Source organism: Zootoca vivipara, chromosome 11, assembly GCF_963506605.1.
Source record: "Zootoca vivipara chromosome 11, rZooViv1.1, whole genome shotgun sequence".
In the NCBI taxonomy this organism is placed as follows: Eukaryota; Metazoa; Chordata; class Lepidosauria; order Squamata; family Lacertidae; genus Zootoca; species Zootoca vivipara.
The window spans coordinates 29439960-29453512 of NC_083286.1; the positions used below are offsets into that span (position 1 = coordinate 29439960).

The following is a 13553-nucleotide window of genomic DNA, read 5'->3' on the forward strand; positions in this document are numbered from 1 at the left end:
GCAGGTTTGCACATATGTTGAGTACTGTTTGACAGATGTTCTAAATTCGTTGTTTTGTATTTTGAAACATATATATGCTAACTGAAAAGTTTTGCACCCGTGTCAAACTTTTTCAATGACATCTTAAGTTAGGAATATGTGTTGAAAGTAGATTTTAAATGGTTGAAAATTATTATAAGCTGTAGTGGGGGTAGGTTGGTCTTATAACATTCCACTGTCCCATTACATGCACTAAGATAAAAATATCAATAATTTCATTTTTATTGTATGGGGTGAATTTAACCTGAAGTTATTACCAAATGTTAATATAAAGCACTGCAACCTAAGTTGTTACTCTTCTTGAATTATGTGTGTTGCATTTGACTATTGTTTCTAAAACGAAATGTAAGTGAATATTTCAAGTGTATTGCTTGCTCTTTAAATGTGACTAATGATGTATGTATGAGTACGTAACTGTTAAAAGATAATTTTAAATATAATGCACACACCCGTGACCATCCTTGGTTTCTTCTGTATAGCAGCTGTAGAAACACTTGTGTGTTGCAAATTGTTTTGTGGATTGTAGAGAATAAGTTGGGTCTCAGGAGAGAGTAAATTGAATTTTTGGGGGAGATAGCTGCCAAAAAGCTACAGCTATAGAGTTATATGTGGTTCTTTTCACATTACAGGTGTAGTTAGGACTTCAAGTGGTAGCTTTGCAACCTACAAATTTCATTCTTCTTCTTTTGATTCTTTTTCCATTTTCCGTAATGTTTACTTTCAAGCAACTTGACAAAAATTCCTTGTCTGTTGTTTGTACTTTTCCAGTATAAAAATCCTGTGCAGCCCTCTGGAGTGTTACCAATTTATTGTGTGAAGACAGGTTTTTATCTTGTAACTATGACATGGAAATGAAATCGATAGTTTGAGATATATTAGGAAGGGTATTAACAGTAGCCCTTGTCTTGTGAGAACAGTGTACAACTTCGGATTGTGGCTGTCGCACAAAATTATTTTTTTAATCCTTTTGTGACTTTATTGTGTCATATTTCCCATACATCAAAGAGTACTGCACATACAGAGCTTGACCCCAGTGTAATCAGCACTTTAGCCCTCAAGGGTGGATAGGTGGATGTAGTTAATTCTTTAAATGTTAACAGTGCCTATTTCCTGTTGTAGACTAAAGCACAACAGTAAACAGGAAGATCAGACTTGCTGGTGAATGACCACTTAGAAATGAAGTTAGCAATTTCTTTTAGCCCTTATCTTGTTTGAAGCTTTCACCAAACTAATGGAGAAATATAGAATGTTTCAGACTGCTTCACTTTGGCTATTGGCTTTGGAAACACCATTTATTAACAGACAAAGGCACTAATTTGATACCTTTTAATGCTAGGGAGAAAAGGCACCCATAAGCTTGCAAACTAAAAATTAGCAAATACAAAACTCATCAGGTTGAAGACTAGTGCAGATATAATGGAGAGGCCCTCCTGACTGTGGTCAAGCGATTAGGAATGGGTTGCCGGATCATTCACTCCTATTTGCAGTGGTGCCAACTCCAGTCCCCGCAAAACTTTTGCTGTGAGTGCCTGGCCTCCACCCACTGCCTGTCGCAACCTTACCTCTGGCGCTCCAGTGCTGTGGGGTCATGACATAATGTCATACCTTGACATCACGGTGTTGTGGTGTGCGTGCTGGGCATCCACAGTCTGGGGCCCAAGTTGATGCTGCTGCCTACCCATTTCCTTCTCAAGTGAATTCCCTCCTGTTTAAACTGCTGCTTAGGATTGTGTCAACAGCAATATTTAAGCACAGTTAAAGCTAAACTGGTTACTACGTCACCAAATTTGCAGCCAACTTGAGACTGGTACCTTGTTCATTTTGTAGAAATGTGCACCTTTTGGAATCAACTGCTACACAATCATTCTGTTCTACTGGAATACTGCTGAGGTGCTAGTGATTTTGAGGCATTAACGGTGATGTTTTCCCCAGAGTTAAAGCAAACTGCCTAAAGCCTCTATTCCTTCTCTCCTACCCACCTTCTCAGTGTCTTGAAAGTTCTTTTCCAAACGCCTTACTGTGAGTGACACATACTAGACAGCTCACTGTGGGAAGAATTTAGCTAAGGAATACTGTGATTGCCAAAGGTTAGACTACTCTTAAGAACTGATCTGAGTTTCTGCTCTTGGAACAGTTCTGTTGGTACATTTTTGTTCTATAAGATGGACATTTCTGTTCTATTTCAGTGCTCACAAAGCCAGATTATCTTCTGAAGTCTTTAGTAGTTCTTGGGAAATGTAGTCAAATAGGAATCAGGCTGTGAAACTCTCCCCAAGCATGTGTTTACTCAAAAGCAAGTTCCACTCAGTTCATTGAGCCTTTATTCTTGGTAAGCCTGAGTCAGAGCTTTAACTTAGAACAGGGGTGGCTAACCTGTAGCCCTCCATATATTGCTGAACTACAACTTCCATCATCCCTAATTATTGGCCAAGCTGAGTGAGGCTGCTGGGAGCTGGAGTTTAATGTCATCTGGGGGACCACAGGCTAGTCTCCGCTGACTTAGAAGTAAGTCACACTTGGCTTTGGTTAGTAAAGTACAACCTTAGAGTGAAAATATATAATCTTATCTTTTGTCTTAATTATTTTTATATTCTAAGACCTTGTGTATTTCTGAATGAATTTATTGGAAGACCTTTATCATTAATTATTGTAATGCCTTTAAAAACAATAAAATATATGTGTTCACTTTAAATATTACAGAGTATAATACATTTACTATTGCTTTATTTGTAAACGTTCTCTTGACATCCCCTCTGGATTCAGGATTTACAAAGGCTTAAAATGCAAATCTGTTCAACAATGTTCTTGGACTTAAGGCAATGATATGTTGTTGATTCAGCTGTTTTTACTTAAGCAGGTGATGGATTGTGCTGTAAAATGCAATTTAAAAGCATTTTAAAAAGTTGTAATGCATTGTTCTGTCTACTGAGGAAACTTTACTAATGTGCCACTGTTTTCAAGGGGAAATTGTATATTATTTTATCATAGATATTGATAATAAAAGAATTATGACACAAAACAGCTCTCCGGTGATCATTTCCATTTCATCTTTAACCCCATCAAAGGAGAAAGTTACATATGTGTTGCTTTTGAGAGATGGAATGGATGATGCCAAATGGTAGTGGTAGAATCTATAGTTTTTTTCTCAGGTGTGATTGCCAGGCCATAACAGCTGCCATCACTCTGAAAGAGGTTTTGTGGGGGGGGGGCATTTTTGAAAGTTGAAAGGATTCCTTGCGGAAATGCCCAAATCCTTTTGTGAAAATAAGAACATTGACCATAATTTCTTGGGATTATTTTGGAGCATAAAACCATTACATCCCACATCTTGCTCTAATGCCACAGAAAATGCTTTCATTGTTATTATTAAAGCTGAATCAGCTAACTGATCATAAGAGATCACCCACGCTAACTGAGATTGAGGACTCATGTTCCTAGGCATTATGCTATTTACACCACCTATGAACACATCTCCCTTTGCACCTGGATTCCTTCCAGTTATCTTCTGTTGTTGTGCTTTTTTGTGTTCTTTGTAGATAACTGTTTAAATAACTGTTAAATAACTTTGTAGATAACTGTTTAAATAACTGTTTAAATAAGCCTGAGGTTGCTCACCCATGTAAGAGCATAATGCAAAAGGAATAAAAAAGTTTGTGCCTAGAGTAAATTGTAAGAGAAGACAGGATCACAAATAAATGTTAACTGAAAAATACAAGCTCAACACAAGCTTAACACGTTCACACATAAAGGGAGAGGTAAAAGGTGTTTTCAGAGTTTAGGAAGTTACAAGTTGCTTGAATTTTGCAGTAGTTTACAAAACAATACAGCTTATGTAATATGTATGTACAATGCGGGTGGCACTGTGGTCTAAACCAGAGCCTAGGGCAGGCATCCCCAAACTTAGGCCCTCCAGATGTTTTGGACTACAATTCCCATCATCCCTGACCACTGGTCCTGTTAGCTAGGGATCATGGGAGTTGTAGGCAAAAACATCTGGAGGGCTGCAGTTTGGGGATGCCTGGCCTAGGGCTTGCCGATCAGAAGGTCAGTGGTTCGAATCCCCACGACCGGGGTAAGCTCCTGTTGCTCGGTCCCTGCTCCTGCCAACCAAGCAGTTTGAAAGCACGTCAAAGTGCAAGTAGATAATAGGTACCGCTCCGGTGGGAAGGTACACGGCATTTCCATGTGCTGGTCTGGTTCGCCAGAAGCGGCTTAGTCATGCTGGCCACATGACCCGGAAGCTGTCTGAGGACAAATGCCCCCCCCCCTGCCCAGTAAAGCGAGATGAGCGCCGCAACCTCAGAGTCGTCCGCAACTGGACTTAACGGTCAGGGGTCTCTTTAGCTTACAGCTTATGTCTGAAAATGTAATGGGCTGGGGCTAGTTAGAATTTTTGTTTCTTTTACTTTCACACAGAAACCAAATAATATCTCGGAGGGAAAAAAAAGTGAGTAAATAGAACAAAGTTTTATTCAGATATTGAGGTTCTCTTGTCCTTTCATATATATATACTGAGCAATTACTTTTTTTAAAGAGATGCCATCTGCTGGTTTAGTTCTATATATACAAATATGATATGACTCAGTTCAAAATACGATTCTTCCATTAGTAGCCTTCAGATATTGTAACAGATGAGCTTCACTTTTTTTTTATTAAAAAAACCTACATTGATGCAAGAAATGAAAATAATACAAGCTGCAATTTCAAACTGTGTAAGCCGTACTGAACATAATAGAACTAAGTTCTGAGAAAAGAGATGCTGAGGAGTAAGGATTGCATTGGACTGTAAAAAGAAATCTTTGATCTGTGTTTTTTCTCTGGAGTTGCAAGTTCTGACCTGGGAGTTCTACTCTTAGAGTACCTCAGATGTCATCTAGTCCAACCCCTGCCAGTGTAGTAAATGCACTGCTGCAGCAACTCTGCTTAAAAATCTCTATCAGAGAGTCTACCACCTTCCAGGGGAGCCTGTTCTACTGCCTGTCAGCTCATACCACCAGGAAGCTCTTAATATTTAATTGAAACTCTCTTCCTTGTAAATTTAACATGTTGGTTTGGGTCCTACTCTCTGGAGTAACAAAGCAAAATTGACCCATCATCACTGTGACAGCCTCCCAATAGTTGAAGACTGCCAAACGTATTGGCTCTGAACGTCCCCTTCTGCATGATAAATATACCCATCTCCCTTAATCTTTATTCACACAGGAATGGAGGTCCAAGCCCTTACCATCTCTTCACGTTGTAGTTTGTCAGTAGCTTCCTTCCGTTGTGTCCAGATACCATTACTTCTTGTATCTTGGACATTATACTTCTGTTGATGCAGTCTAGAATTGCTTGATGGGGTCTTTCTGTCTCCAAATTAGGAATAAACAGGGTAAACTAGGCTGAAAGCTTGTGACTTGCCGAAAGACACTCAGTGGGGTTCAGGTATCCAAATCCAAAATCATGGGTAGTCCGGGTCAAAAAGCCCTTGCACCACAGAGGCTTATTTTTCATCTTCAGAGTCCTCCAAACAATTGAAAAGTAAGTATGCATTGATGTAGCAAATTCATGCTGTCAGTCCCCCCCCCCCACGTGTTCACCAGCTATCAGTCAAGAGCATACAGCCAGGTACTGGATGTAATAAACAGACATATACTATGTCCAGTAGCTGTTGATGTCTTCAGTTTTCATGCATTCGTCAAATCCTGGTGATGTGATACACATAACTATTACCTTGTGATAGCCAATTCCAATTTCTAGCCAATTTCTACAGCAATGACTTGTGTGAAGACAAGTGTAAAGACCTTCCTACTCATAAAAAGAAAGGTGTGTGTATTAATGTCAAGAAAGCTATTCTGAACGGTGCTCCCGTGTGCTTTGATTTTCTGTGAGCAGAGCCTTCTCTATGTGAGGCCATTCAAATATGCGACCTCAGAACATGAAGCGTTCATTACTAAATTCTGTCCATTGTATAAAACGCCCTTGACTGATAGGTTCAGATTTGTCGCTCATAAAACGACGACTTTCTCTATTGCTTTCGTATTCATACGGTATCATAGAGAGGATGCGCTACAGGGCTGCAGCCAGAGACAATGGGCCGGCGGGCTCTTATTACGTCAACAATAAGCGCGGCGAAGATTTGCCCTGAGCCGCTACGTTCCTCTCCCCGGCTTCATTGTGACGTCTATAAGCAGCAACGCCTTCTGGGTAAAACGTTGGCGGCGTACCCACTAATTTTCAACAGGAGACGGGGGCGGTGCGCCTAGGACTTGATTGACAAGCGGCTTGGCCACTTGCGATGGCGCTGTGAGCGGCGGGGCGGGAGGAACGCCTCGCGGGGTCCAATTAAAGCTCGCAATCCGAAGAGGGGAAGCGGCGTTGTCGGAGGGAACGGGTTTCGCGCCCCGCTTTCGAGGGAAAGGCTGTTGTTCCTCTTGATTCCGGGTTCCGGTGGCCAAAGTAGCCGAGACACGCTGCCCCCCATCCCGCCTGGTTTTAAGGGGTGGGGCTGGGAGAATGAATTTGGTGGCGAGGTTGGTACCTTGACGGGAGGGTGGGAAGCCGCGAGCGAAGGGCTTTTTGCTTCTTGTTGCCATGGCAACGCAACGTGTTTTTCACCCCCCCTCCCCACCGTCGCGAGCCGCCTTGTCGCGATATTTGCTGCAGCGCGCGTGCGCACTGGCCCCGGGTGGCGCGAGGCATCCCCTTCCTCCCGTCGCAAAAGCATTTGGTAGCCGCCCGATTCCCCTCTTGTCTCCCGAGTCGGGGATTTCTGCATTTTTTATTTTTATTACTTCCATCTTGTTTTGTTGATAGTTGCCTTGGACCTTGTAGGCGAGAAAAGAGGAAGGAAGAATAATGCGTGTCCTCGCTTAGGTTCTCAAGGCTGCTTGGGGAAGTGATTTAATGCCATTTAGATTTAGCACACCGAATAATGTAAGCTTGCAACCAAGCTGAATAGGTAGGCAGCAGCCCAGCGTCCTCCTTAAAGGATGGAGTGAAAGCTAGAGATCCTACTTATGTAGGAGGACACGCACAGAGTTGAATTTTCGGGCTGTGATGCTCCAGGGCATCTTCATATACGTTAGGACAGTGATGGCGAACCTATGACACGCATGTCAGACATGACACGCAGAGCCCTCACTGCTGGCACGCGCCCCATCGGCCCATTCGCGCTGTTGTTGTTGTATTCTCCCCCCCCCATTTGTTCTCTCGCTCCTCCTACAGCTTGTCTCCACTAGAGCTTGTCTCCGCTGTTAAAACCCGGATCCTTTTTTGTTGTTGTTGTTGCTGGTAGCCAGAGATTGGTTTTTTTAACCGTTTCTGTGCTGTTTTTTTCCTGGCGCTTTGGCAGACTATGATTGGGTGTAACAACGTTCATTTTTTAACCCGTTCTGTGCTGGGGTTTTTTTTGTCGCCTTGGCAGACTATGTCAGTGCTGCATGTTAGTTTCATCGAAGGTATTATTTGTCATTTATTTTTGTTCTCCTCCCCCTCCAAAGAAAAGTGCAGCAGCTTTGGGGCACCCTCCCCAAAAGCAAAGCAACTTTTGCACCCCGCCAAAAAACCTCCAAAACTTTGGTCAGCAGCTCCCCCCCCCCCCCAAAAGCTCAACAACTCTGGGCACTTTGTGATAAATAAGGGGTTTTTGGTTTGGTTTGGTTAAATAATTAGTTTTTGGTTTATTAAATACAGTTATATATTACAATTATACATTTTTGTTATTTAAACTATATATATCATGAATTTATGGGTTTTTTTCCTCAAAGTGACATACCACCTGAGTTATGCTTGGTTTTTCGGCGAATTCTGACACACCAAGCTCAAAAGGTTGCCTATCACTGCGTTAGGAAGTGATCATTGGTGAGGTGGGCTGCCACTACAGAGCACAGAGCCATAGTTTAGTCCTGCAGCAAATGCCTTCCCTGCACACATTTCCAGAGTGGTTCTCTGAAGCCATGCAGATCTCTGTGTTGCAACACGTTAGTAGTGTCTAGGCTGCAATGTGTTTGTGTGTCATGCGAACGCTCCCCGCGCTCCTCACCCGGGCTGGAAAGGGGTTAGTTTAACCTCTGGTTTGCTAGTAAAACTGAATTACTGTGTCGTAGAGTTGGAAGGGACCCTGAGAGTTATCTAGTCCAATCCCCTGCAATGCAGGAATATGCGGCTGTCCCATAGAGGGATTGAACATGCAAGTGTGACATTATCAGCACCATGCTCTAACCAACTGAGCCATCTCTGAATGATGCATGTCTAAAAAGTGTCACCAACCTGAAAAGTTTAGAAAGCTCTGCAGTCTACCAGTACATAGTACTGAGCTAGATGGTTTAATGGTCTGACTTTGTATAAGGCAGGTTTTTTGTGTTCAGCTAGGTGCAAACATCAGCACCCTTGCTTTCCTTACTAAATCAGTATAGGAACTCCCGTAGCCTTTAGGAATGCAGAAGTCCATTTTAAGAATATAATATACATATATCAGGGAAAAGGTGAACTAAAAAGAGCAGAAGGGAGTGGGAGTCTTAATGGCAGACAGAGTATACTGTTTTATCATTGTAGTCTCTAGCCCAAGTGTGGCAAAAATTTGGCCCTCCAAGATGTTGGAGCTGAGCTTTCCTTCATTCCTGGCTTGCCAGCGCTGATGGGAATGGTAGTTCAGCAACATCAGGAGGGCCAAAGCTTTCCTACGCCAGTCCTAGCCCAAATACAGTTGTTTATGAATCCATCATAAATCTTAAAACTAAGACTGGACATTTCATGAAATCAATTCTCAATTCTAAGATATGCTACAGAACTAAAGTGTGTTCTTTAAGAAGAAAAAAACATACCTGACCACATTTGTCTTTATCTTCTAGAGCTGAGCTTCCTGTTGACAAAACCAAGAGAAAGAAAAGAAGAGACTTGACTGAACAACAGAAACAAGAAATTAAAGATGCTTTTGAGTTGTTTGACACAGATAAAGACAGAGCAATAGATTATCATGAACTGAAGGCAATTGATTTTCTTATTAAAATATTGATATTTTGCTTTATAATTGTGCAGTGTTGTATAAAGCCTTAAAATGTGTGTTAGCTCCATATTGTGACACATTTTTCTGTGGTATACATGCTATGAACAAAGATGGCTGATTCATACACAGCAAAACTATGTGTGGTGTAATAGCATTTATATAGCACTTGCTGAGTATTCAGTAAGTATACAGTATACAATATTAGTAATCTTTGCAACCTTCCTATGAGATAGGCTAGTATTGCCCCCATAGTGTAGAGGAGGCTGAGATTGTAAGGAAGTGGTTTGCATGTAGTGAGGTTTGAACTAGTTTTATAGTTCACACTTTAGCAACTTCACTGCAGCAGCTCTTGAATTGGTGTTTTTAACGTTTGCTATGTGTTTCTATGATGTTTAAACCAGCCATAAGTCAGAAGCACTTAAAAGTAAATACTAGGAAAGATGCATGCCCCTTGGTGCTCATAGTTACATAGATCTGCATTCCAGAGGAAACTATAGATCTAGAATTTGTGGTGTGGTATACATGATACCATCATAGACTGTTTATCTTTGTCAGAAACATCTTAAGGCTGCTATGTGGAGTTATGTGCAATATATTAATGTTCTAAGAACCTTGATGTCAGTGGTTCTCCTGCAATACAATCTTAAACTTGTTTGCTCTGAAGAAAGTCTCCATGATTTCCGTAAGGCTTAACCCCATGCAGCCTTAATATAATAAACATTATAATCATAGCTGCCAAGTTTTCCCTTTTCTCGCGAGGAAGCCTATTCAGCATAAGGGAAAATCCCTTTAAAAAAGGGATAACTTGGCAGCTATGATTATAATTTTCAAAATGTCATACTGTCAAATCTTCTGCTCTCATTTTGTAGGAGCCAAAGGCAGCTTGGGTGGGAAAAGTATTCCATTTGGTTGCCATCCCAGAGTGTCTTTTTTCATAGAGCTATTTCTTTCCTGTTCTTTTCTCACAAAAATTCACTTTTGGGAATTGGAGAGATAGAAGTTGTTGCTGAACTGTTTAGGATACTGTCAGCACAAACCAATACATTTCTACTCAGTCATCATGCTTATTTTGTAATGTCAGTAAACAAGAGGTTAAACAAGGACGGCAAGTTGGTAATCTGCAGGTGCATCCAGTTCTCTCCATTCACTCCAGCAGCATAGAATAAAATAACATGCCCCTTCAGCATTTGGCTTGATCACTGCTGCTCTCCTAGAGAAAAAGTCTCTCTCCATTGGTAAACCTCCACCCAGAAGACAGGAAATCACCATAGTGGTTGCTGTGGCATCACAGGATCACATGAACTCTCATCTATCAAAGTAGCACTTTAGGAGCTGCTTTTGGAGGCACCAGGTGCTTCTTGGCTGGAGATCAGGAAATATAGATCCAGAAATGATGTGCAGAGTGCTGTTTGGCTTGGCTTCAGAGCACCCGTTTTGCTCAGGAATCTGAGATTGTTGCAGAGATCCCTGCAGTGTTGCAGGAGCCTCTTGGTAATCTCCTGTTTGCTGGCAAGGGGGAAATATCTCCCACTCTGCATGCCAGATGTGTCAGATTGGGTAGGGCAATCATGTTCTGTCCCCCCCAGCCAGCCAAGCACTTCAAACTGCACAAACTCCCAATTTTTTTGTCCTCCAGGCATTTGTGCAAAAGTGGGCAGACTTTCAGAAATGTTTAATCATTTGGAAGTTTTATCTTTACAACCCCATGCATCTACCTAGGATTTTTTTCTTTACTATCATCTAGGAAATTCTCATGTGAGTAAAAATGTCATTTATTATCATCAACTTGCTGTTGCAGTCAATATGAACTACGACGAATAAATGGTTTGTGAGTCAACATTGTTGCATTTCTGTCTTTTCCCAAAAGGTGGCAATGAGAGCCTTAGGTTTCGATGTGAAAAAAGCAGATGTGCTAAAGATACTTAAAGATTATGATCGGGAAGGAACTGGGAAAATCTCCTTTGAAGATTTTAATGAAGTTGGTGAGTATTGGATTTTAAACATGTATTGACAGGAGGAAATTTGGCAATAATTGATAACTGGTAATTTAGTTGGTCGGATTCTTAATGGATGGGTATGCAAATGTATCAGGGATAACACAGATGAGCATTTTAATGTTTACAGCATTCTGTCCCCCCTCCAAATAATATGTGGAGAACTACCAGAATTTGGCAGCCGTATGCAGAAGATTCCTACAATATTTGCTGTTCCTATAGAAAGATCAAAAGAGACAGTTGGTTTTCTGCAGAAATGAAGTATAACTACTTGGTTACCATGCTAAGTATTCAGTAAGTTGTGGTGACATTTTCCATATATTCACTTCCTATGTGAAGTTCAAATCCATGCAGCTGAAGTTACTACATGTACGTACAACACCCCTCCCCCTCTCTAGGTAGATGATGAAAGCTAATCTTTTAAATTCTTTGGGTCAAAAACCTGAGGGTTGGGAACAGAGTTAGAGTATTTCAAAGCAGAATTATTATTTTTTCACCAACAGAAGTAGAGTTAATTTCATAGAAACAGACCAGATCTCCCAATTGTTTTCATTTCAGTGACAGACTGGATACTTGAGCGAGATCCTCATGAAGAGATACTCAAGGCATTTAAATTGTTTGATGATGATGATTCGGGTAAAATAAGCTTGAGAAACCTGCGCCGTGTAGCTAGAGAACTTGGGGAAAACATGACTGATGAAGAACTTCGGGCAATGATTGAAGAATTTGATAAAGATGGTGATGGAGAAAGTAAGTTCTAAAAATGCTGTGTTTATGTGCTAATCATAAATATAATATAGAAATAGTGCATTGAATTTGTTTTCCATGTGATGATTTTATGGTTACTCAAGTGACTGATTTTCCCTCCAGGAAATGCAATCCTACAAGCTACCCATGGACCTGGGAATGAAATTCAATTTCTCCCCATTAAAGTATGAAATTATATGGCATAGGACATAGGTTATACATGAATGTATTGGCCTCTTCTGTTATTTTGCAGTGAATAAATAAAACGGGGGTGAATTATTGTCTGCCTACAATGCTATTGAATCTGCAGTCTGACACTAAAAAATAACCATAGAATCTTCTTCAGAAATCAAGAAAAATAAGCGTACCTTCAAATTTAGAAGACAAGGCCAAGAGGATTTGGGGCATGTAGCAATATGCTGAATGAAATGATAGCAGCAGATATATATATATATATTTATATGTAAGCAATTACCAACTAGTCTGTTTTAGTAAAGCCAAATTATTTTAATTTTGTGTGATAATTGCTTGCTCTAAGGATTTCATACCAAGTTAATCCTTCAAAAGGGTCCACTACAGACTTTTCAAATGAATGTTAATTTGCTTTACTCTTTTTGAGAGAATTTCAGTATTTAGCCTCCCTCAGACTGCCAAAAGGAGCTTATTTGATTGCTAAAAGCTTTCAAGTAAGATAGGCAGTCAATGCTTACCTGTTTTCTTCGTTTTTTCAGTCAACCAGGAAGAATTTATTGCCATCATGACTGGAGATGTTTAACGGTACAAGAAAAGAAATGAACTTGGCACAAAAAGGAAGGATTATTGGCTTTCAGCATTGAAGCTGCCACCTTTCTGTTTAAGTTAATTTCTGTAGCAGGAGCCATGCAAAAAAATAATTTTCCTCAAAGGACCAAAAGAAACACAAAATCTATGTACTAAGAGGTTGATATTTTATATCATTAAATTTTAGATTAAGCAGTGTTACGTTTGAGTACTCATTTGTAAAATAGCTTTGTATAAGAATTTTAAATTAAATCATAGTATAAAACCTTTTGAAGTTGACATGATTTTAGCATTAGCCGTGGCCTTAGTTTTTATATAAGAGTTTAACAGACATCCATTTTAATAAAGTATTCTTTTTATATTCTGTAACCCTTGTTGGAGTGTTTAATCCAAATGGATTGTGGTTGTAATTGTCAGCTGTAGTACTGTTTAATTTGGTGGTGAAATCACATTTGGCTTTTTAGGTTATGCTTCTGTTGTGTAGCAGTAATTGTAAACTATTTATTGCATTACATTTTGTGTCATTCCTTTTCCCCAAGGGGTTTACTCCCAAAGCTTTTTTCAGGAATGAGTATAGCTGCAAGGCATCGGAGTTCTAGGATCAGTTTCCGTCTCCTAGGTGGGGTACCTTCCCAGGTTGATGAGCCCCACTTACCCATCATTTTCCTCTATGGCCTGTACGGTAACCACCTTCTTGACTGTTGGACCCACTATTGCTGTCATCCGCTCAATACTCCGGAGCCTGTCTTCACATGCAGAGGAGGCCCCTAACACACTGAGGGTTTGAGATCCATCAGCTACCATTGGGGTGTATGACGTGTTAGGGCAGGGGTAGAACATCTGGTGAGGGTCATGTGCTTCTGGGGTCGTTTGTCCACCTTTGTCCACCACCCTGCACTCCGCTCTCACCTGTGGCTCCAAGAAGCTGTCGGCATGCAATAGTGGCCACATCCTGGGAAACGGCTTCAACTGTCCAGCTAAACCAGGTAAAATAAACAAAAGTAACT

At 40.7% G+C, this 13553-nt stretch overlaps 1 protein-coding gene across 1 annotated transcript; it reads left to right on the forward strand.

Annotated features, from left to right (window-relative positions):
• Positions 1-6369: 6369 nt before the first annotated feature.
• On the forward strand, positions 6370-12915 carry CETN3 (centrin 3). Its single transcript, XM_035100194.2, has 5 exons — positions 6370-6551; positions 8871-9006; positions 10893-11007; positions 11578-11769; positions 12498-12915. Exons 1-5 carry the CDS (start codon positions 6535-6537, stop codon positions 12539-12541), a joined length of 504 nt encoding a protein of 167 aa, XP_034956085.1. The 5' UTR covers positions 6370-6534; the 3' UTR covers positions 12542-12915.
• The last annotated feature ends 638 nt before the right edge of the window (positions 12916-13553 follow it).